The sequence below is a fragment of the Bombus pyrosoma genome, linkage group LG12 (assembly GCF_014825855.1).
Source record: "Bombus pyrosoma isolate SC7728 linkage group LG12, ASM1482585v1, whole genome shotgun sequence".
Lineage (NCBI taxonomy): Eukaryota > Metazoa > Arthropoda > Insecta > Hymenoptera > Apidae > Bombus > Bombus pyrosoma.
This window is the reverse complement of record NC_057781.1, coordinates 8,584,273-8,606,227: the sequence shown is the minus strand read 5'-3', so window position 1 is coordinate 8,606,227 and position 21,955 is coordinate 8,584,273. Positions and strand designations below refer to the sequence as shown.

The 21,955-nt window shown below is 32.9% G+C and overlaps 3 protein-coding genes across 11 annotated transcripts; 2 read left to right on the top strand and 1 right to left on the bottom strand.

Annotated features, from left to right (window-relative positions):
• Positions 1 to 82: 82 nt before the first annotated feature.
• On the top strand, positions 83 to 2,874 carry LOC122573557 (probable pyruvate dehydrogenase E1 component subunit alpha, mitochondrial). 2 transcript variants are annotated; one of them, XM_043740077.1, is made up of 7 exons: positions 83 to 271; positions 439 to 456; positions 860 to 1,096; positions 1,174 to 1,392; positions 1,461 to 1,709; positions 1,787 to 2,035; positions 2,106 to 2,874. In XM_043740077.1, the coding sequence occupies exons 1-7, from the start codon at positions 221 to 223 to the stop codon at positions 2,289 to 2,291; spliced, it is 1,209 nt and encodes a 402-aa protein (XP_043596012.1). In that variant the 5' UTR covers positions 83 to 220; the 3' UTR covers positions 2,292 to 2,874. The 2 variants fall into 2 exon arrangements, with proteins under 2 accessions (XP_043596012.1, XP_043596013.1); XM_043740078.1 differs by lacking the exon at positions 439 to 456.
• Positions 2,875 to 2,999: 125 nt separating this feature from the next.
• LOC122573559 lies at positions 3,000 to 5,420 on the top strand. Its single transcript, XM_043740081.1, has 3 exons — positions 3,000 to 3,297; positions 3,832 to 3,954; positions 4,037 to 5,420. Exons 1-3 carry the CDS (start codon positions 3,137 to 3,139, stop codon positions 4,212 to 4,214), a joined length of 462 nt encoding a protein of 153 aa, XP_043596016.1. The 5' UTR covers positions 3,000 to 3,136; the 3' UTR covers positions 4,215 to 5,420.
• Positions 4,985 to 21,955, bottom strand: LOC122573555 (zinc transporter ZIP3-like). Of its 8 annotated transcripts, none has more exons than XM_043740068.1 (8): positions 21,802 to 21,954; positions 15,667 to 15,921; positions 15,113 to 15,280; positions 14,856 to 15,017; positions 14,606 to 14,767; positions 14,149 to 14,356; positions 13,931 to 14,057; positions 4,985 to 6,632 (listed from the first exon to the last, which is right to left on the bottom strand). In XM_043740068.1, exons 2-8 carry the CDS (start codon positions 15,891 to 15,893, stop codon positions 6,343 to 6,345), a joined length of 1,344 nt encoding a protein of 447 aa, XP_043596003.1. In that variant the 5' UTR covers positions 15,894 to 15,921; positions 21,802 to 21,954; the 3' UTR covers positions 4,985 to 6,342. The 8 variants fall into 8 exon arrangements, 7 of the variants coding, with proteins under 7 accessions (XP_043596003.1, XP_043596004.1, XP_043596002.1 ...); XM_043740069.1 differs by lacking the exon at positions 21,802 to 21,954 and adding an exon at positions 17,304 to 17,414; XM_043740072.1 differs by lacking the exon at positions 4,985 to 6,632 and adding an exon at positions 11,255 to 11,691 and having other exon boundaries at positions 21,802 to 21,955.

The following is a 21,955-nucleotide window of genomic DNA, read 5'->3' as shown; positions in this document are numbered from 1 at the left end:
GTAGATGTTTCATTACGTCATATCGTCCAACATTTTTAATGACGATTGTAGAGGGGATATGATACGAATTAACCTGTGACGTTTACGAGCTAGGTCTTACGATACTATCCGCGCCATACGAATGATTCGCTCTTGTTGAATCTACATTTTATAATAACTCCGATCTTTTGTTGAATTATTCGAACTCAACTGAACGATTAGTTAGCAAATCATTTTAAAAATGATACCAAACTGTATAAGAAATATAGGTGCTCAAACGTCGAAGAGAAATGTGAGTATACAACCGAACGATAAATGACCTCTAAACTAGATACTTGCCAACACGTTCCATGCCAGGGTCTTGTTATAATTTCTAATCGTACAATCATTGCTCGGGAGTCTTGCAATTGAAAATTCGTTCTTTTCTTTTTTTTATATCTCCTCCTGGTGTCTTGCCAGTTCGGGAGCTGGAACGAGGTAATTATTCGTATAGATTTATTCATGTGTTTATTATCACCGATAAATCATAATTTTTTTTCTCACACCGCCTGGTATTCAGTTTTTCTGCTTTCTTTCATGTATATCTTTTTTCAATTTTTTTCAAATACGCGATCAATCAGAACGTAAGTAAGTTTAGAATTGTAACGAAATCGTGCGTTTTTTTAATTTTATGTGATTTTTTATTGTGATTTTGTGAACGCGTTTTTTTAAGTTCACAAGTGTAACAAGAAAACTAACTTTATGTTACATCTCTTTTTGTGCTATTATTCTATTTCTTTTGTACATTCTTGTAAATTACAATGATTTGTGATATTAGATGTACATATGCTACCTTACAGAATAAATTACAAGAAATATGTTTTTTACTATGTATTTGTAGGTGATATCATACTTCTTCAGCAAAAAAAACAATTATGCCACAGAAGCTTCATTTGAAACAAAACCTTTTCGATTACACAAATTGGATAGCGGACCATCCACTCACATCTCTGTTACCAGAGATGAAGCAATAGAGCTCTATAAAAAACTACATACGATCCGCCGTATGGAAACAGCTGCTGGAAATCTCTATAAGGAAAAAATAGTCAGAGGTTTCTGCCATCTATATTCTGGTCAAGTAAGAATCATATTTTAGACTTTGGAATTTATTCAGTGAAAATTTTCATTAATAAAATCTCTATATTCTTCTGGTAGGAAGCTTGTGCAGTTGGTATAAAAGCAGCGCTCCGACCACAAGATGCTGTGATCACAGCTTATAGAGCTCATGGATGGACCTACTTGATGGGAATAGACCCATTTGGCGTTTTAGCTGAATTAACTGGTAGAAAAGGAGGAAATGCAAAAGGTAAAGGTGGTTCTATGCATATGTACTCCAAAAACTTTTATGGTGGAAATGGTATCGTCGGTGCCCAGGTGAGCATCAGTTATTAAAATCATTAAATTAATTACAAATATGCCATTTTCATAAAACAAATTTGTAGGTACCATTAGGAGTAGGAATTGCCTTTGCTAATAAGTACATGAATAATGGAGGAGTGTGCATTACATTGTATGGAGATGGTGCGGCTAACCAAGGACAAGTATTCGAAGTATACAACATGGCTAAATTGTGGGATGTTCCTTGTATTTTTGTCTGTGAAAACAATGGGTATGGTATGGGTACTAGCGTCGATCGTGCTTCTGCTAGTACTGATTACTACACAAGGGGAGATTACATTCCTGGAATTTGGGTTTGTTTTCAAATAAAAATAGTTATTTGTGATGTCGTATTTATTTTGCAAATTACATCGATTAAATATTTTATTAGGTGGATGGTATGGATGTATTAGCAGTCAGAGAAGCTACCAAATTTGCCATTGACTATTGTACATCTGGCAAAGGTCCCCTTGTTTTAGAAACTGTAACTTATAGATACAGCGGTCACAGTATGTCCGATCCTGGAACAAGTTATCGTACGAGGGAAGAAATCCAAGAAGTGAGGCAGACTAGAGATCCTATAACTGGCTTTAAGGAACGAGTATTGAATGCTAATCTCGCTACTCCAGAGGAAATAAAGGTATGCTTGGTCTCAATGAATTTATATATTGAAAATGTAGAATTGTTCAAAATTGATTTTCTTTATTTAGGCGATAGAAAACGATATCAAAAAGGTCGTTGACGACGCTGTAAAAGCTGCGAAGGCGGACAGTGAAATTCCATTGAACGAACTTACTACCGATATTTATGCCAATTGTTTAGAAAAAGAAATTCGTAACACTACTCCGTTTAAACCTCTACCACATGCAAGGCTAGGTGCAGCTGTGAATGCCTAAATTAACTTTTATAGAACCTTAAACGAATTCTATATTAAATCTTACTTATTATAGCAGTGTCTGTTATTAGAATTATTAAATAGGTTCTAGCTAATTACGAACGGTTCTTGGAGAATAACTCTGTCTCCTGGAGTTAGGCAAGGAAAATAGTAAATCATTGGAACACGTTTTTGTTTATCATTGTTTATCAGTTGTATATACACAAATTGCGTATTTATTTTATTTATAGAAATATAATAACACCGTGAGGGAAAGATTCGATCAGTACATGGTAAAATTCACTACTCTATAGTAGCCAGTGATTTCACATGTACTTACAAAAAGGAGACGATATTATATTATTCTCTTATCCATAACAGGGAATTACATAAAATAACTGTAGATAAACTTACGTGCCACTCGTGTTCATTATCCTAATTTAATAAAATAAATGAAATTTACAACTATTTGTAAAGTAATTCACCTAAAATGTGATTTTGGATAATAGACCATATATTATAATAAGAGATATGAATAGTGGTGAACTGGAATGTATTTAAAAATGAAATATTACGTTCAAAATTAAATAAAAAAATATTTATAATTGGGAGTCAATTTTACTTACAATACATCAATTTAATTTTAGAACACATTACGGTTACAGGATAGATTCACGGCATTAATATGTATTTACGAACACATTGTCGGGATCCATTTTTCTATCCTTGTTCCACTAAGTTCGGCCTACTTAGTATCATTCATTTGGTTGAACTTCGTGTAAACACTCTTCTCATAAGGTTACGTTTATGAACACGATTATTTGGCCAGTAGTTCATTGACAACAGTTGTGCGAAGACGAACGAACAATGGCCGCTGCAGGAAGTACGAGTGCCGGTACAATTTTACAGAAACTCGGTTTAAAGCCGATCACGAAATGTAGTCTTGTAAAATTTTACGCTCCTGCTTTTGGCGTTGCTTCGTATACCGCATTATCTATCAACGTGATGAATCCGAGCCTTGTCATCAGGTAAGATAGATAACGAATCCATTCTGCATTCAAACGTTAACCTCTATTGCATTCGCATCGAATTGTAGGGTTTCATAATTCTTGGAATGTTACGTAATCTTTAGAGACAAAATACTGACCGATGCATTTTTTCAAATTACTCAAATCTTTTAACTGTAACATTTATTTTTTTCTGTCGAATAAGGGTCATCATTAAATATACATGTCATAATCTATATTTACAATGCTATTCAATCAACAAATTAATTGATGTATTATTTTTTGTATTCGATCATAAGTGGTTTATGCAATTTCATATTTTTTATTTTTTTATGGATATAGCTAAAGAATGAAAATTAAATAATTACTTACTTTACCTATTAAATATTGTAACAAACAGTCCATTATGAATATTTTATACATTTTTGCACATTATCATTTTTGCAGCTCTAAATTTTACATAAGCGTATAAATATTTATCGCTTAATTATGAGCATAATTATTTATTGCTTTATTTTGAATTACTCATTATTTTTCCATTTTGTATATTTTTAGGGTATTTCCAAAAAAAGATATTACAAACTTCTTATTGGGAAGTGCTCTTCTTGGCACTGGCTCTTACATATACAGTCGTGATCACATGAAAAGTGCTCCTACAAGTGTAAAAGTTTTGTATAGGTGAGATACTTTCATTGTATTATATTTCAACTTTTGTTAAATATACACAAGATATTAATAAATTCATTTATAATTCTTACAGTACTGCTGGTGCTGTATTACTGAGCTTTGGATCAGTGTTAGTATGGGCTGTACTTCGATCCATTGTACCACCTAATCCAACTCTATGTACAGTAATTGGTATTAGTTCTGGGCTTGCATTCATCAAAGTTGGTTCCAGTTATTTAAACTTTGTTGATAGTCAGATACCAAAGAAGTAGATTGAAATAAGTTTTGTGTTTGACATATGATCAATGTATATCAAATACATCCAAACAAAAAATTTGCAATAATATAACATAAAATAGCAGATTATATTGAATTGATAACAAAGAAAGAAATTTACACACTAAGCAAGGAATTCTTGAAAGTTTATAAATTTTTATATTTTCTATGATCTTTGCTCTATAAATGTCAGGAAATAACAAGTCAAATTATGCTGAAAATAATCATGAATTGCTTTTATTTTGTATTTGTTAATTATTTGCAAGTTCTAACAATTACACAGAGGACATATAAAATAAAAATTTAAATATCATTATTAAAAATGTACCTCACATTTTTTATATGTATGAAGTTATAATTTATATGTTAAAAAAAAGAATAGGAAAAAATGGAAGAAAAATTTTGTTAACACGAACACATTTTCCAAAACATATACAATCTTTATTCAAGTAATTGATTAGCAGTAGTGGTAGAAATGTGCACATTTTTTCAGTAGTTTTAATAAATGTTGTACTAGAAAAAAATTCAGAAGATTTTATATTGTAATAAGTTATGTAGCATTTGGAATCAGCGTAAGTATAACAAATAAAAAACATGTTATTGAGAATTAGTTTCAAACCAGAACAAAGTGTGTATGATTTGCAAAAATATACATGTGTGCACTATAACAGAAAATTGTATTATTTATACAATAAATTCTGTTATAAATTTGAATTGGCAAAATTTATCAATATATTTATTTATAAGAGAAAGGAAAATCTTTTAGTTTGTTATCAAAGCTTTTTTTATTTTATTAGTAAATTTTGCAATATACAAAATATATTTGTATGACAATGTGTGTACATCTTACTTGTCGAAGGATAACTGTATGTACAAATCATGTTCATATACTAGCATTCATGCTATATTATGTGAGTAATGATAATAAATAAAAATCAACGTAAAGTATTAAAAATACACATGAAATTCGAGTGGTTCATATCTTATCATATAGTTGCAAATTTAATTATGCTATAAGAAATTATGTATTATTATTTATTTTATATTGAATGTGAAATATTATGGAGATGACAAAGCCATGGAAAACTCTGACAGGTACAATTAGTTATTTAAAAGATGTGATACTTTATTTTGTGTGTATTTTTTCAATTTATTGCTTTGTGTACATGTCGTGAAAAATATAATTTATGTTTAAAAATTGATTCTTTGATTTGAGGAAATGATATTTATGCATGTTACTGAAATATGTTTACAAATCCTAGCAGTGTACCTGTCACATTACACTGATATGCATGCAAATGAAAAAATGAACAAGAAACGTGATATCGCAAATATTTATAGAATACAGTTTCTTATGTTTTGATGTTGAAATATTCCTCGTATTAATGATGACGTACTATTATTCCTAATGACATGTAATGTCAATAATCGCGTAGAAAAAAGACAAATATTAATACATACAAAAATTGTAAATATTTAAAATCATAAAAACACGATTAAAGTTATCACTTTCGGAAGAATCGATATTTGACGGTAGCAAAATATATCTCATTTCATTGCGATGTCATGCAATACACATATTATATGAGCAAGTTTTTAAATATTGGTATAAACAGTTAAGAAATACTCTCCTTTTCCTAATCTAATTATGATGTAAAAGATATCGGATATTCCATACAGTTTATATTACATTAAAAAAAAACGGAAAAAGGAGTAAGTAACGCGATTGTACAGCTATACATATTCGTGGATCGTATCACATTTGGTCATTGAATGACAATGGTAATAGTTTTTTGTTGTTTTAAATAGATTTCTATCGTACTTCGCAAATATCACCGTTTACTATTTGTACTTGCACAATTGGTGACATCTGCATAATAGGTGTAAACTGTAGACCAGGAGTATTGTTCTCCTCTTCCAGATTGAAACCAAAGTTTCATAATACTGTCCTTCTTTCATTGAGACCCCTTTTACTCTTCTAACTTATATGCGTCGTTCCGAAATAATCGATGAATTCGGTTGACATATCCTCGAAAGTAAGTATCAATCAGAAGATATTTGTCCTATGAAAGAACTACTAGTAACTCACAATCAGTCAAAGAATGCCTGTCACGCAAATGAGTTTTAACTTCGATTCGAGTGTAACGTCGTTTCGTTACTACTACTTCTGAAGGAAACATCGGTTGGTGTTTTCATCGTAGAGGATAGAACGTTGCTGACAGTCTCCGCGATGCTTTCCGTTACTCTATAGATTTTGTCGGTAAGTATTCGTTCATTCATTTCATTTGAATAGATGTGCTCGTGGGAATCCAGTTTATGATCGTGATCATTCTCCTGATGATTAACCTCGTGGCTATGTACGTCTGCGTGTCCATCGTGCGAATGCAAATGGGAATGAGAGTGAGAATGCGCAGCTGTAAAATAAACGAAACAATTTTTTTTATATAACTACTATCAGAAGCTTATCCTTTTAGGGATTTTATTTACTTTTAATAGATAGATTTTAGAAATGCGATAATTGCAAGTTGCGATTATTTGTAGTTGAAGACAGGTCGAAAAGCGTTTTCATATCTGAGCGATCGGTTGATCTGAAGTAAAACTTATTCGTTTATACTTAATATGTAGATAAGATCTAATCTGTGATTTGAAATTAATCCATATAAAGTTATAAAGATAACACCTCCTTATATACAATGTATCGGACATCTACAAATATTTGAACTGCTCGATGTACAGATATGCAATAACTTAACTATTCTAGTTATGTGAAGAAAGCTTCCCGTTCTAATTGTATACCATAAATGGCAATTATAGATCCCATAGATAAATAGTCGAGAAAGCGGTCGAAAGTCGGTCGGATTGTATATCGTCTTGGGTCATTGCCATGGGTGGAGAAAGCTTATACGTAGCTGGCTTTTTTTCAATTATTATTCTTCGTATGTAATTTTATTTAATTTTTTGAAACCATGGTTAATCGTAACAATTCTACTTTCACTAATAAGACACAGGAATAATAAAGTAATCAGAATTTTTAAGTTTAAACAAATATCGATAAAAATTTTGCGTATGATTTTGCGGCATTTACTCGATTTAAAATCATTCCATTAGCACAAATAATAATGATTAAGAGGACAGAAACGATAATATGAGTTACAATAACAAGTGAAAAGGTTAAACTTAATGAGATTAACGGTTGTTAATGTAAACAAGCTCAATAGATCGTTTTATGCTTACTGAATCTCTTTTTAAATCGACGAGTGTAACCTGTATCGTTTCACTAGACTTGTAGGCAATCACCATACTATATCATAAGATCAAATTACATAACTAGTGATACTTCTGCAAAAAATAATTTTTATTATGAATTCCTTGTAGGTCTTCAGTCTAGACCTCTTAGGTAACTCATATATTGTTATTAAGATGGGCAGCAAACGCGTCCCATACATGTACCATTGGATGTCTATATCTAGTAAACATTTATGGTTAATAGGTGAAAATTTTCATTACGCACTGTGAAATATAATCCTAATATTCACTCAGCAGGCGGTCAAATAAAAAGCCTTAACTTTTTTCAAATATATGAATTTACCTAAATATCCGTATTCTAGTAATAATTTATTCTTACTTCTTCGGTAATCTTTGCTATTACCTCTGTAAAGCGATAAATAAGAATCATTACAAAACAATAGTAATATAATTCTGCAGATTGGTCTATCTTCCAATTCGGTCTTTCTAGATACTTGTAAGATATGTCGTGCGCGCACGTGTACACATGCATGTGCTTATTATTCGAGCTGGTAATGATATCACGTACTTTTTGTGAATTAATAGGTTAATAGGTACATCCGAGCTTTGTCTGTGACTGCGTGTCGCGAGAAATCATCGCGGCGAACAACGTTGCCGTGAAGCAGGAGTTCATTGCGTTTGCCCACCACCGTTATCAAAGTTATTAACCTAATTGCAACTGAAAGAGTGTGCTGGAATGTCTTCGGGCAATGAAAAAAATAAAAGGAATAACGAGTGGGTAAACTAAACTATGTAAACCAAACCAAACTAAACTAAACTAAATTAAATTGTCTGTGATTCGCGTAATCGGTCTTTTTGGTATAACCTTTCTAAAGGGGACATACATTCAACATTATGCGTAAATTTTGGCACGAATGATATTTAGTGACGAAAGAATGATTGATAATCTCAATTCACATTCACAACGTAAAGTGGTTTACGAAAGCATTTAAATACTAGTAGGCATGTTTTACATATATTATGTGTAAATATTATTCAAAACATTTTGAAGTTTCATTAGCAATGGAGAATCCTGACTGTCATAATTATGTTTGTGAAAATGTTTTACATAACACATACACACAATATAGACATGAAAGTATTTTGTAATAAGAGTTCAATACTTTCATGAGCCACCGTGTATATATCTTCGCTCATAAAAATTTATCAGGCAGTAAATAAAATCTTTCGAATGTAATATAAGAATTGATGATTAATCTTGTTCTTTTTGATAGAAAATTAAAGTTAGATGGAAAAATAAAATTGGCAACATCCAGTATACGATATATTATTCGATTTCTTACGATTTTCGTGACCGTGACTTTTTGAACGTTGCCGCTTGACTTTTTGCTCAATCGATAGGTGGATGTGGTATCCATGTGTTACGAGAACACGTGGGTGGTGATTGCATCAAGGACGTACCGGCAGTAGGTTTGCACCGACGTTGATAGGTTCAAAAAAAGAAGATGAAAGGTTGCCAAAACGCCGATTGATGAAGGCTGGTATTGTAAGCAATTAATTTGATAATAGGCTCGAACTTTTTTCTATATACATATAGAACAGGACTTGTAAGTCCATTATCTAAGTTAGTAGTATTATTATAATAAAATTTAACAAATGCTAAAAAGTTAGTCCACTTAATTAAAATTAATAACATATTTTTAAGACAATGTTTCACTAGAAATTCTTTCTTAACAAGAAAAGTAATTAGAATATCTTGTTTTCACATTCCTAAAAATACTGCACTTTCTAATCCATCGAAGACCAACTCTTTTAGAAAATAGATGAAACTAACAACAAAGAGATGGAGATAATAGAGAAAATTAGATTCTTGACACAATCAATTACAACTTCGTCACAGATTAGAAATTGGAAAAAGGAAGATACTTGTGAAAATTGATTTTCATGAATGAAAATCAGTGCGCGACATGCTTTGGCCTCGGATTATTATCCGGGAAACACTCACTCGCGATTTGTAGACCCAACATCAGCATGAATCCAATAATTATGGCAGTCAACTGTAAGAGGCCACTTTTCTCGTTAGCCCTCTCGCGTGCTAACACCTCGAAGAAAACCACGTATAGTAACGTTCCGGCAGCCATTCCTTGCAGTATTGTCGGGGTAGGTCCTAAATTTTCGCTGTCATTCTTAAAATGACCAAGAGCCAATCCAACGGCGATGCCAATTGGTGTTACCATTGAGAATATCGTTAGGTATCCAAGAGTAGTTCTACTTGAGGCACCAGCAACGTAAAGTTCCATACCAACGCAGAATGAAATTACCAACTTATGCGTAGCTATAGCAGCAGCCAGATATACGACGGAACCAATAGAGGGTTCTAGACCTACTGCTAGACCCTCGAAAATTGCATGAAAAGACAAAGCTAGTACCGTTAGTAATCCTTGTATCGATGTATTTTTTGTCATAACGGAATGGTTATGTTCGTGATGTTTCATTCTTGGATAATCTGTATTAGAAGGATATCTCGTACCATCCTGAGGACTGCACTGCGTGGAAGATAATCCCGTAGGGGCAGATAGGACAAATATAGCAGGTAACATCTTATCTTGTTTGCCACCGCGAAAATCATCCAAGCCGTGTTGTCTAGATCGTTTGTTTAATTCGTTCTCGCCGTCTTCTAACTCGTCGTTACCATCTTTCCAGGTGGACCTAGCGGTGGTGGAGATCGTGGTGGTCGAACTACTATTCGTAGTTGTTGACGCACCTGTTTGATTGTTGCATCTACGTACGGACACCGTTCTATAGAGTAGCGCCTCTGATGACTCGGGTTTTCCCGTCAGCGCTGCGTGCACCGCCTCTTCAACGAAGTAGACGAGAAAGAATCCGGCGCAGAATAGCAGCTCCGACAGATTTAGCGTGCCTAGAGTAGGCAGTTGACCGTTCGTTTGATGTCTTTCTACGCTTACGCGGACCTCCGGGGCTAGATGCAAGAATGTGGTGAACAGGAGAACGCCTCCGCCAAAGCAAAGCAGCAACGATGTTTGCAGGCCCTGGAGATTACATGTTACGCTCTCTAATTTACCGGTCGTTTCATGTTTTTTAACGACTTTGTTATTCTTTCTTTTTTTAATTATTGACAAGACGTTTGGTTAATTAGAATTGTCGTTGCTAGGTTCTATGCATTGTTCAATATTACTATTAACTTGCGAGAATAAATTTTTTACGAAGTTAAGAATTTTTTCCATCAAATCACTATCGTAATAAATGACTGTTAGGTAGGAATTACTTAATCTTCGACTGATAAGGTAATGAGATATGGTAATAGCAAAATAACTGAAAGCTACGTGTTATGACTTCATAATGTACATTATAATACAATATGAAGAGGATACTGCAAACTATCATAAGTTTATTTACTTTATGCGATATTTAAGGATCTCAAATATTTTGAAAAAATATGAAGACAAAGTAGATTAATCTTTAACTACATAGATAATTTTATCAGTTAAGGATCAAATAATACAACATTTTGACAACTTTAATAGATTCGGAACGTACTTGTGAATTCGTTGCAGATGCAGAAATTGCACTGGAGGAAGAGGCGTTTGAAATTGATGTGGAGGTACAGGTACTGGAATTACTGAAAATTCCGCGATCTCGTTTTTGACGATGATTCATTCTGTAACGTCCGACAATCAGCGGTAACATTCCTAGAAGTAAAGAGCCAAAGCCAAGACCAATCATTGCTCCTATTTTTGCTATCAGTAAAACAGTAGCCGTTGTTGGTTCCTCCATCTCTATTTCTTTCTATTACTTTATTGCGAAAGGTAAGTTTGAATTTAAGGAAGTTTCAATTTCTTTTATCTTCCAAAGTAAACAGCTGAGTTCAACGAACAACCTTCGGATTTCTTTTCTATATTTTTATTTTTTTATACTAATTCATCACGTCCTTCTTTTCTACATCATCTTCAATTAACATTTCGTTTTTCGTCCTTCTCTTCAAGTTTTATCTACTAAGCGGTTCACACTTCTCTCTTCTTTGTCCAGACAGTCAATCCACCAACGATGCGATCACTTTTTCACTTAACACACGCACGAGCCACTGGTGAACCACGTTTAAATAGCAAGACCATCGAGTTACCTTCACTAAAGTATTAACACAATATGAAAGTTAAAGGGTCTTCCATACCTCACTATACCGTTCTGTCATTTCAGATTCTATATATCCTTAACAAGGCCAAACATGAGTTCTTTATCTACAATTCTACCTATCAATCTTTACAACTCTACTATTCATTTATATACTTCAATACTGTTCCAAAATAATGGTTATTATGATCTATACTATACTTATATATGATCTATGATATATAATGAAACAATTTATATGTTCTTTTGCTAAGAGAAACTCTATCTATTCGAGTATTAACTCGATAAAAAAGTTCTGTGAAAAGTAAGATACCCTAAATTCAAACTGCTACTTGAAACTACATTCGTTACTTCGTGTCGCAATACTTTACTTTTCCTTCGGAAAGCGTGAACAAGTCAGCGTCTGGTTGCGAAATGACCATCTAGTTGCCAATACTCCCACCCCATATGCATTCTACAGCCGTGCACTCTAGGCGGTAATATCGCGAGGAGATCACTGTTTCTGGGAATCGCGAAGAGGATTCAAGGGAACAGTATAAACGAGCGCCAGAAGGAATGATACTCGTTCCACGCGGTACGACGGTGAATCGGATACTCCGGGGCTCGTTGGCCACTCGACTCACAATCCCCTCGCGTCTTACGTAGCGCACCGTTTCCTGCTCTCTTCCCCTTCCATTAGACACATCGCTTCCCTACCAGACTAGTGTTCGTTTCTCTCCTTTCCCTGTGTGTACACGGTGTTGTTACCACTCTGGATGGTTGCGTGCCACAGCTAGCATGTATGTAAATGTTCCTCGCAGATGCATGAACCCGACGCGACTGTTTGGTGACCTGATAGCGAGCGCGACTCGTCGGGCAGAATGAATGATTGGCAAGCATCGCGTGCTTGAAGTGCATGTAGGTAGCGGCTGAGCGATTGTTGTTTTCATTGATCGATGGATCGATCGGTTACGAGGCTGGGTATGCTTAATAATTTTGGAGAGCAGAATGAGTAGTTGGATAAATGTGTTGTTACTTCGAGGATGTTAGAAATTCGTTTCAAGATTTTTTTTATAGCGTAGAAATGTTACTATAAGTGGAATAAGATTTAAGAATTCTGTTGCAATCTTTTTTGTAGAATTTTGCACGAATTTCGAAAGTAGAGAATTATGTTGTAAATTACAAATTTTTAAGCCTGGAATTGAATAGCTGTGAACTAAAAGTAATTATTGTACACTCTTCTATTAGATTATTCAGCTTGAGATTTTTGAGAGCAGTTTTGTATTACAAATTTAAATCAGTTCTAGTCTGATCAGGTTTACCACATAAACGTCTATGTCGACCACGAATTAAGTATGCTTGTGCGTAAATGGGTGAAGCAGTTCCATGGTGAAAGGCGTTTCCATAATGGCAATACAGAATTGAATCATTGATGCAGAAACAGCTCTTGTTTTGCTACGTGACGTAGGTTCAAAACATTATTATCATACGTGTAGGTCGTTTTTCACATAATATTCATTATATTTTGGTAATGTTTGATGAAATGAAAATTTTATCAAATAAGGTTTAAATCGAGTAACCAATCATGCAACGCATTATTTTGTTATATAGTTAATGTTTTTATAATCTCGAAATTAATTAAATAATAATTCGATTAGAAGTAGAAGCTCGATCGTACTTAGCATTGGATTAAGTACAATTTAAACACAAACCAAAAAATTTGTTCCTATATCGATAATAACAATTGCTATTACAACCAGTCTCATTATTAATTCAATTGATGATTTGAACACGATTTGAAAAGTTAGTCTTTCTTCTCATTTTCTTTCTTTCAATAACGACATCTCGTACATTGAACTCGACGCGTTAGCTTTTTGCTCTATTAAGTTCAAATTGTGTGCTCTAGCAGTCGATAACCGACTACTGACCACACTGGTAATCGATAAGAGTCAAATAAGAGTGTGATAATTTTCACGCATTCGCTTCTGTTATCCTATTATCTATTATGGTCGTTCACGTCTCGTTGTGATAGAATTGATTAATTTATTTTAATGTATTATAAGTCCACTGTAATCGTAAGTTAACGATGTTTACAGAGACGGCTTCGATCGTTGAACGAAGCCGTAATTGAAAGATTAGTCATTTTTAAGTACACTGAACTTATCTCTTATTTAATGCTTAAACGCTTCTTACTTGTAGCAGATATTTACGCGACAACTTTAGTAGAAGGACAATTATTTTACTTTATATCTAATCTTCGACTATTTACTTTTATTTGTATATAGGAGTATGTTTAAGATACTCCCAAGTTTTACTTTAAAATAAATTCTATACTTACTTAGTATCTGTAACCCAAACATCACAGCGAACCCAAATAGGATCGATATGTATTGATGGAGGCCAGTTCTATGCTCTTGGAGTATTTCGAAAAATACTACATACAATAAAGTACCAGATGCCAAACCCTATACGCATTAAACAAACATAATTCTTCGGTTACATAATTTTTTATTATAATACGCTATAGAAAACTATAAAAATGTCTATCATTTATACCTGAAGTAGAACTGGAAGTATGCCATTGGCAGTTGCACTTTCGTCACCAACTAAAAACATTCCTATAGCAATCCCTAAAGGAGAAACAATCGCGAATGTACAAACATAGATCACCGAAAGGTACTGCCTGGTGTTGGAAGCAATTAGCTCCAAACCAATGCAGAATGCTATCACGAATTTGTGAGCCGCCACTCCCGCAAACATATACCTAGAAACGAAATTTACATCTTTAACAATCTTAGCATATATTAAATATTATTACGTATGAATCGATTTGACGATTATCAGTTGAAAAAAAGCTCGCGATTATTAATCTATTATTAACTTAGAATTTTTTCAAATATTGTTTAAAAATTATTTTCTGAATTTTCAGATAACATTGGGAATCTTAATATCACGATTTTATTCCGTTTTGTAGTTAAATTTTGTTTTATTGTTTAATAGAAACCAAACATACCAAACGTAGGAGGCTGAACTTTCTAGACCGATGGCGAGTCCTTCAAATAATTCATGCACGGATAAACCCAGAACTATTAATAATCCTCGTAGTGAACTTATGACGAAGTCGTCCTTTTCATCCATTATGACAGGCAGGTGATGCGAATGACCGTGTCCGTTGCTACAACAACGAATGTATATATTCATCATTATTCGTTTAATTTACATAAGATCCACGACACCTGATAGATAAACAGCATCTTGCTTACTAGTGTGAATGCCCACTGACGCAATTTGCCAATGTTTGTCCATTTTCAACCAACTCGTTGGTACTCTTGGTAACATCCTTATTCGAACTTTCTTTTCTATGTGCTTGTTTCTTTCGTAAATGTGTGTGTACTGATTCTTCGACCAAATACATGATGAAAAAGCTACAAAAGTGTATAATATACTATTAAATATTCTTTAAACATTATCCTCTAATTTAAATTTTTACAGGGACATACATTAATTTTATCTTATTTACCCAGTGCAAGTAAGCGTCTCAGCCAAAGAGAAATTGAGCTCTGGAAGTTTTCCGTCTGCTGCAAGATGCTCTAACCCTTCTTTCACTTCCGGCAGCAAGTGAAGAAACGTCGTGCAGAAAAGAACGCCACCGCCGAATCCCAGAAGCAAGCTTACCAATTTCATTGACCTATTACAACATAATCGATTTTTAACACGTTACAAATTTATCGACTCAGTTTCAGACTTTTACATTCGTATGTGAAATTACGTTATAGAGGTTATTTTTGGTAAGTATTACAACACGCAAAACTGTGTATATATATCGTAATTACCATAGTGATAATATAATGTGCAAATCTTGGTATTTAAGATGTTTACTTTTAATGTATACAGCATGATGCACATTTGAGTAGATTATTAGCTTGATCAAGAAGGACTCATATTTTAAAACGAAATAATTATTTGGTAGTGGGAGGGGGGGGGAGTCACGTGAGTAAAAGGACATCATTCATTGAGTGAAGTTAACAAATAAAAAATTACGATTATATCATTTATTATTGATTGTATCGATACCTAGGATTCTCAACACCGGAAGTGTTCCATTTCAACCGCCTCGCCACTCGCATTGGTAGAATGCCCATGGCGATGCTTACTGTACATAATATGACCATCGTAACTCCTTTCGCGACCAGTATATTCGACATGTTTTTATCTTCGTGATCATGTTCATTATCTTCATGAAGCAAATGAACGGTATTCGTTAGCCTGTGTATAAGTGTGTTGTCTTCTAACGGAGACATATTTTCCCTTATTGACAGTCGAGATGTTCTACAAATAAAAAACATGAATGTAGTTTGCATATTTATATTTGGGTGTCTGTAGAGAATTAACACTTTTAATTTTTAATTACCAATCAACATCTTTTATTTTAGAAAAATTGTAGCAATACAAATGTAAAAAAGATTGACAACAATTAAGGAACTTTTTTAAACAACAAATATTTTGTTTCTGTAAATCGTATATTTTAAATTTCAATTTTTGAACATCTTTGAAAATAACAAGTATGTACGTAATTGCATTCGTTTCGGTGTTAATGCACACTTCATTTATTTACATATCATTAAAATAACTAAAGTTATTATTATAAATACATTTTGCTGTGCTTTAAAATAGTCTTTTCGTATATATTACATCTTATATGATACGATCGTTCGAGATCTTATATTATCGATCGTTATTATAGCATCGACTACATATAAGTTAAGAACGGTATAAATGTAACAGAAACTTTGTTTATCGATTATCCTTGAACCTGGAACTCCATAAATATTTTACCTCGAAGAAAATTAATGTCATATTGGTATTATTATGTTCTTTTTACAATTTTAGATAATCCGTATCTCATACAATGTGAACTTATATTTGAAAAACGTGAAAACGTGCTATAAAAATTTGTATACAAAGCAACATAAAAAATTTTTATTTCTGTTAAAAAGAAAGAAAACGCTATTGTTACCGAAATCAAGAAATGAAAGACTAGATAGTTAAATAAACTATAGCCATAGATATTGAATTTCAAAGATCGGAATCAGGTTATGATTACGTTTCACTTGAAATTGCTGTTAACAATCGATACTGACGTGAATATTTCGTAATTAAGGTAGCCATATCAAGCGTAAAATACTTCAAGTTTACTTCAACTGTAGATAAGGCGTTTTATCCAATGATATATAACAGAAAAGCATATTTTAAATATCGATACATTTTTCCAAAATTGAGAAAATGATTCTCAATTCGCTTCTCTTTTATAAAGAGATATCTTTTACACGAAAAATGTGAACATTTTGTAGTTTTATTTTATCGCAGCTCGTTGTTTTCCGTAACTAGATGTCAGAATAATATACAATGTATGTAGATGCAATGAAAAACTCATACTGACAGTAATTGAATTATCACTGTGATTAACTAAGATCAACAAATCTTTAGGTACACTTCCATACTAAGATACAGTATTGTATATATTTTGCATTGCAATTGTCGTTATCACGAAGTCTTCTTCCATATAAGAGAATTTTGCGTCATTATAGAGTACTTAATACTCAGTTTACATTAACATAATAGTAGAATTATGAAAAACAGTTAATATAATTAACAAATATTTCTGATTTCGTGCTATGGTAGTTTTTTAAAAATCGTTCCTGTCAACTCACCGATTGAAAATTCGCGAATACTTGAACGTGGCGGCCTTAAGGTGTCGCGACACCTGTTCGCTAAGTTAGCTATTATCCAACTGAAAGCACTTCAGGTGTTTCGTATAGCCGTAGGAGTGGACATACTACTAATTATTTCTTTCAACGGGCCGCATATATTTATTCTATCTATATCTATAGATAGAATGTAACGTCAATGTCTATTCAGCTTTTTATCTTGATTATTCGAATCGCGAGTAGTCAAGATAAGATGTATATATAATGATACTAAGTTTCCTAATCGGAACTGACGATTCCTAATATCTCCTGCCTTCTGTACAAGATATTGCATATAGCGGCGGCTTTTTCGTGGAAATAACGATAGCGATCTTTCAAGTAAAAAGTAAAATTCATAAACATCCGGTTTGACACAAGTTTGAATTATATACGTGTTGCATTTATTTGTAATCTGAACAGTCCGTAATTGCGCAAGAATAAAAGTAGAGAATAGAAGAAGAAAATACAGATCGTCTCTAATGCCAGGTTAGCAAAATGCAACTACAAACGGAGATAAAATAAAAATAAAAAATATTTGTTTGTTGAATTTCGATATAAATACAAATCGATAAAGATTATGTTGTTGGTCGATTTGGAGGATCTGCTTCACATCTTATTCGATATCTCTGATAATATCTCAGATAAAGATTTAACGATTCTTGGTAATTCGCTCGGGTGTAAATACGTATATAATATTCATGGTCTCAGTATCAACGCTTCAATAACATATTGTTCCTAATTTTGTATATTAATAATAGTTTCTGAAATCATAGATTCTGTTGTATAGATTATAGCAAAGTCAGTTTGTGAAAATCATCGAAGCAGTATTTGTAATAATTGCTAACGTAAAATTACAAATTATATATAAGAAAGGAAAGTTTACTAATTGTTATATATGTGTTAATCACTCTACATCGTTAAATACAATTTTTCATATAGGATAGTGGCAACTATTCTTTCTAAAATATTTCGAATCTTTTTAGAACTTTTTACCTGGTTTAAACATATGAAAGTCACATTGGATCTAAATAATTCTGGCGTGTCATTTAATACTCTAAAAAAGGAGTGTGCTATTGCAGAGTTAGCTGGAGACTCATCTTTCTTTAAAAAAGATACACATGTCGTGTCAGTAAGTATGAATCATGAGAGGTTCGAATATATGTGTAAATGTGTGAAATCTTTGCTTAGTTTGCAGAAGATCGTAAACATTCCATGAACATTTCTTCAGCAATGATATTGAAACACGCCTTATGGAAGTAATTGTTTTTACGTTTTTTGCACAACGTTGGTATCCTGTGAAAGTCACTTGCATTTATATGAGACCGTTTACCTTCGAAATTGAAATTTTTCAGGATGCTTTCGACTAGAAGCAATCGATTTGAATGGTCGTTAAATGTGGGAGCAGAGGAAACGAGTGCCGGGTACAGATGGTACTACGTAGTACCGCGAGTACAGTGAAAGTAAGTACACTCGCTATGCTCCTTTGGCAAAACAAAGAGGGAAGAAATGACTTTTGCGTTTATCCAAGGTAAACTACACAACCTCTGAAATCATTGTGAACGATAGATTGCAACCTTTTTTCCTCTCGCGATTCCAGCAATTCTTATTGAAGTTTCACGTTCACTACTTTATTTCTCTGGGATAATAAAATTGCGTTCAGCGGCATTTTAACGTTATCTATCTTATTATCAACTCAGTAAAACCTTTCTTACAAATTTTATGTTGCATAGAAATTGCCATAATTTTAGAAGCTTATGTAAATCTTTTTAAGAACTTATTGTACAACGAACCTTTTTTCGGTTTTTCTATATCTTTTACGACTGCTTCAATTTAACTAGAAGATATGAAAAACAGGAAATCTGATAATATCGATTAATTGAAAGAATTTAAAAACAAGGAATTTGAAATTTATAGATGTTTCCCATCGATAAATTGGTACTTATAAGTTGTCGATATTTGCACACTCCAGTAGATGACATATTTTTTCCTCGACGTTTACTTTATCTGTGCACGTGTGTTTCTCAGTTGTTAATTTCTACTGCTTACAGATCTTGGTTCAAGATGTAATTATCATAATCAAACACTTATTGTAGTAATTATTACTTTCGAATAATACAAACGTTTTTGTTATTGTATTTATGGAACCAACTAATTTACGCATTCAATTATCATTAATCTAATAACAACTTAGTTTTTTTCTAAACTAATTTACATTCGTTTCCAGGTACAATTAAGGAGAGAAAAACGAAACTACGAATCATGAAAACATCATTCAGTCTCGACCTGATTTTTTCGAACTATCTGATCGATAAACAGAAGCCAATCGCTAATAAATATTGCGATTGTGTCAAGATCTAAATGATAAATATACATGAGTTTTTCATTAAAATTTAAAATCGGCATACAAAGTAGCTTTTTAGCTCTATTATAATATGACACAGTATACGGCAAGTAGAAAATTAATTATATTTACAGATCTTTGAGACAATGTGATGCACGTTTCGATCATTGAAGGACACTAGGGTAGTCGACTGACTAGTCAGTCAATGTCCACCAACTGTACACGTATCAGCGAAACCAGTTTCGGCTGGCATAATGGTCCAAAAACAGGAACGGTAACGAGTTCCAACGTTTTTCCCCATAGTTTGTACATACATATAGCGATCCCTTTCCGTAGCTGTAGCGCATCGTCGTTTCGAGGTTGTTCCATTCGGAACGCTTTGCTGAATGTTTAAAACTGTATTTCGAACGCCATTTTTCGTCTTGAGTCGTTCATTACTTTTCACGAGTCATTTTAATTAAATTGTAGTGTTCAATGAATGCATGTTTTTGCGTTATTGAATAATCTTTATTTGAATAATCTAATAATTAACTTGAATGTGAATTGCCTACTAATCATTCATGTATAAATGTGAGGAGCGATAGGTGATAGGTATCTGTAATTATGCTAATTACAAAGGAGGATAAACAAGGATAAATATAGTACTTATCTCATTATAAATAATGTAGGTATCGGAAACCTCACTTCACTTATTTCGCTGCAAATTTCGATTGTCTTTTTGTAAAAGTTGCAGAATTTTTTTAATTTATCGAATAATTAGGTTCTATCTAATGAGTATATGTATAACTATACTCATAATATGTACTGTGTATATTTTATGATTAATTTATACAATTTATCATCATGTAGTATAATTAATTTATACTGTCCATAAAAGTACTTAATGCGTGAATGTAGTAATAACACAATCAGATTTGAGTAACTTAAAAAATTAATAATTTTAAACAATTATTTTGAATTACCTATACGAGTATTATGAAGTGGAGGTATTGCTTGCTGACCTTGATCAATTAATCGAGCCAAAATAGATTACAGCCTTAAATGAAAATTGTCATAAAGGAATGCAAATACGATCTTTTTGTGCAATTCAGCGATATTGAACATAATTGAACACGTTTCTATTTGAACTATTCAAGGTTTTCCACACTTCTACCATCCGTTTCAATGAAAATCGTACTGGCCTGTTATTGAGCTTTGTTGAACTGTTTCATCAGCGGGGCAGCTATTACAAGACGCTTCGCGGCACGTAATTAAGATAACCGATCAGACAGACAACTTTCAGTAACTATAAATGATCGAATGATGATCAATGATGTGCTTTCTCACACCTGCTACATTGTTAAACTAGACTGTCTGGAGATTATTGCAATGTTGACATCAAGAATAAAAGCGTAATAATAAAACGTACTTCGTTACTTGAATGGAAAAGGAACAATGTTGCTTTTCAACAAGGTTTTGAAGTTCTATACACTAGATCCTGACAGATCCTAAAGATAAAGTTGAAATATGATGCTATAATCTCAATGACTGGTAGGAACGTAGCGAATTCTCTAAGGCGAAATTAGGCAGTGAATATTAGCCAATTTGGTCATCAAAAATATTGCTGACAGCGAGCAGTCACTGTTTCACCATAACCATTTTACGATAATTTTTTCTAATACATAATATAGCAATAATTGCATTAAACTTCAATCTTTGTTAATCATTTTTTCATCGAACATTAAATTAATAATTGAACATACTCACGCTATACAGTAAAATTTTGTTATCTCTGTCACAAAAAGACATTCAATGAAAACATTACCATATGGATAAACATGAGAAGACAACAAACGTTGGAATACAAACTACACTGTCAAAAATCAATTCTAAATGAAACTCATACGCAAAACTTTGGAACAATACGATCGATAAAAAATGGTCATAAAGAAGAAATCATAGAACATCTTTAAACTTTATAAAAAAAAACAAATTATTTCATAGAACAAAGTCCATCTGGAACCATCCATGATGGAAGGAACCACAGAATGAACCTCATGGAGTAAACACATTGATCAAAAGGATAAATGGATCATCTACTTAGTATATTATTATAAATAGTCAATTGTAATATAAACTTACTAATGTTTATTATATATATGTATAATATCCTGGATAATTAGTAAACAGTTTTCACAGGTGAACAGACTACCAAACTTCAAACACTACGGAGGACGGCGTAAATGGCACTTGTAAGAGTTGCGGCGAATCGCAACGCACTGAGTCGGACGAGTGA

Bases quoted from the DNA above. Each gene is read 5' to 3' on its own strand.
- LOC122573557 (XM_043740077.1), top strand. From the start codon at position 221: ATGATACCAAACTGTATAAGAAATATAGGTGCTCAAACGTCGAAGAGA. The intron at 1,393-1,460 runs GTGAGCATCAGT...ACAAATTTGTAG, and splicing joins ATGGTATCGTCGGTGCCCAG to GTACCATTAGGAGTAGGAAT. The intron at 2,036-2,105 runs GTATGCTTGGTC...TTCTTTATTTAG, and splicing joins CTACTCCAGAGGAAATAAAG to GCGATAGAAAACGATATCAA.
- LOC122573555 (XM_043740066.1), bottom strand. From the start codon at position 11,259: ATGGAGGAACCAACAACGGCTACTGTTTTACTGATAGCAAAAATAGGA. The intron at 10,515-11,022 runs GTACGTTCCGAA...TGTAATCTCCAG, and splicing joins CATCTGCAACGAATTCACAA to GGCCTGCAAACATCGTTGCT. The intron at 6,633-9,469 runs GTGAGTGTTTCC...TTTATTTTACAG, and splicing joins GTTGGGTCTACAAATCGCGA to CTGCGCATTCTCACTCTCAT.
- LOC122573559 (XM_043740081.1), top strand. From the start codon at position 3,137: ATGGCCGCTGCAGGAAGTACGAGTGCCGGTACAATTTTACAGAAACTC. The intron at 3,298-3,831 runs GTAAGATAGATA...GTATATTTTTAG, and splicing joins AATCCGAGCCTTGTCATCAG to GGTATTTCCAAAAAAAGATA. The intron at 3,955-4,036 runs GTGAGATACTTT...TAATTCTTACAG, and splicing joins AGTGTAAAAGTTTTGTATAG to TACTGCTGGTGCTGTATTAC.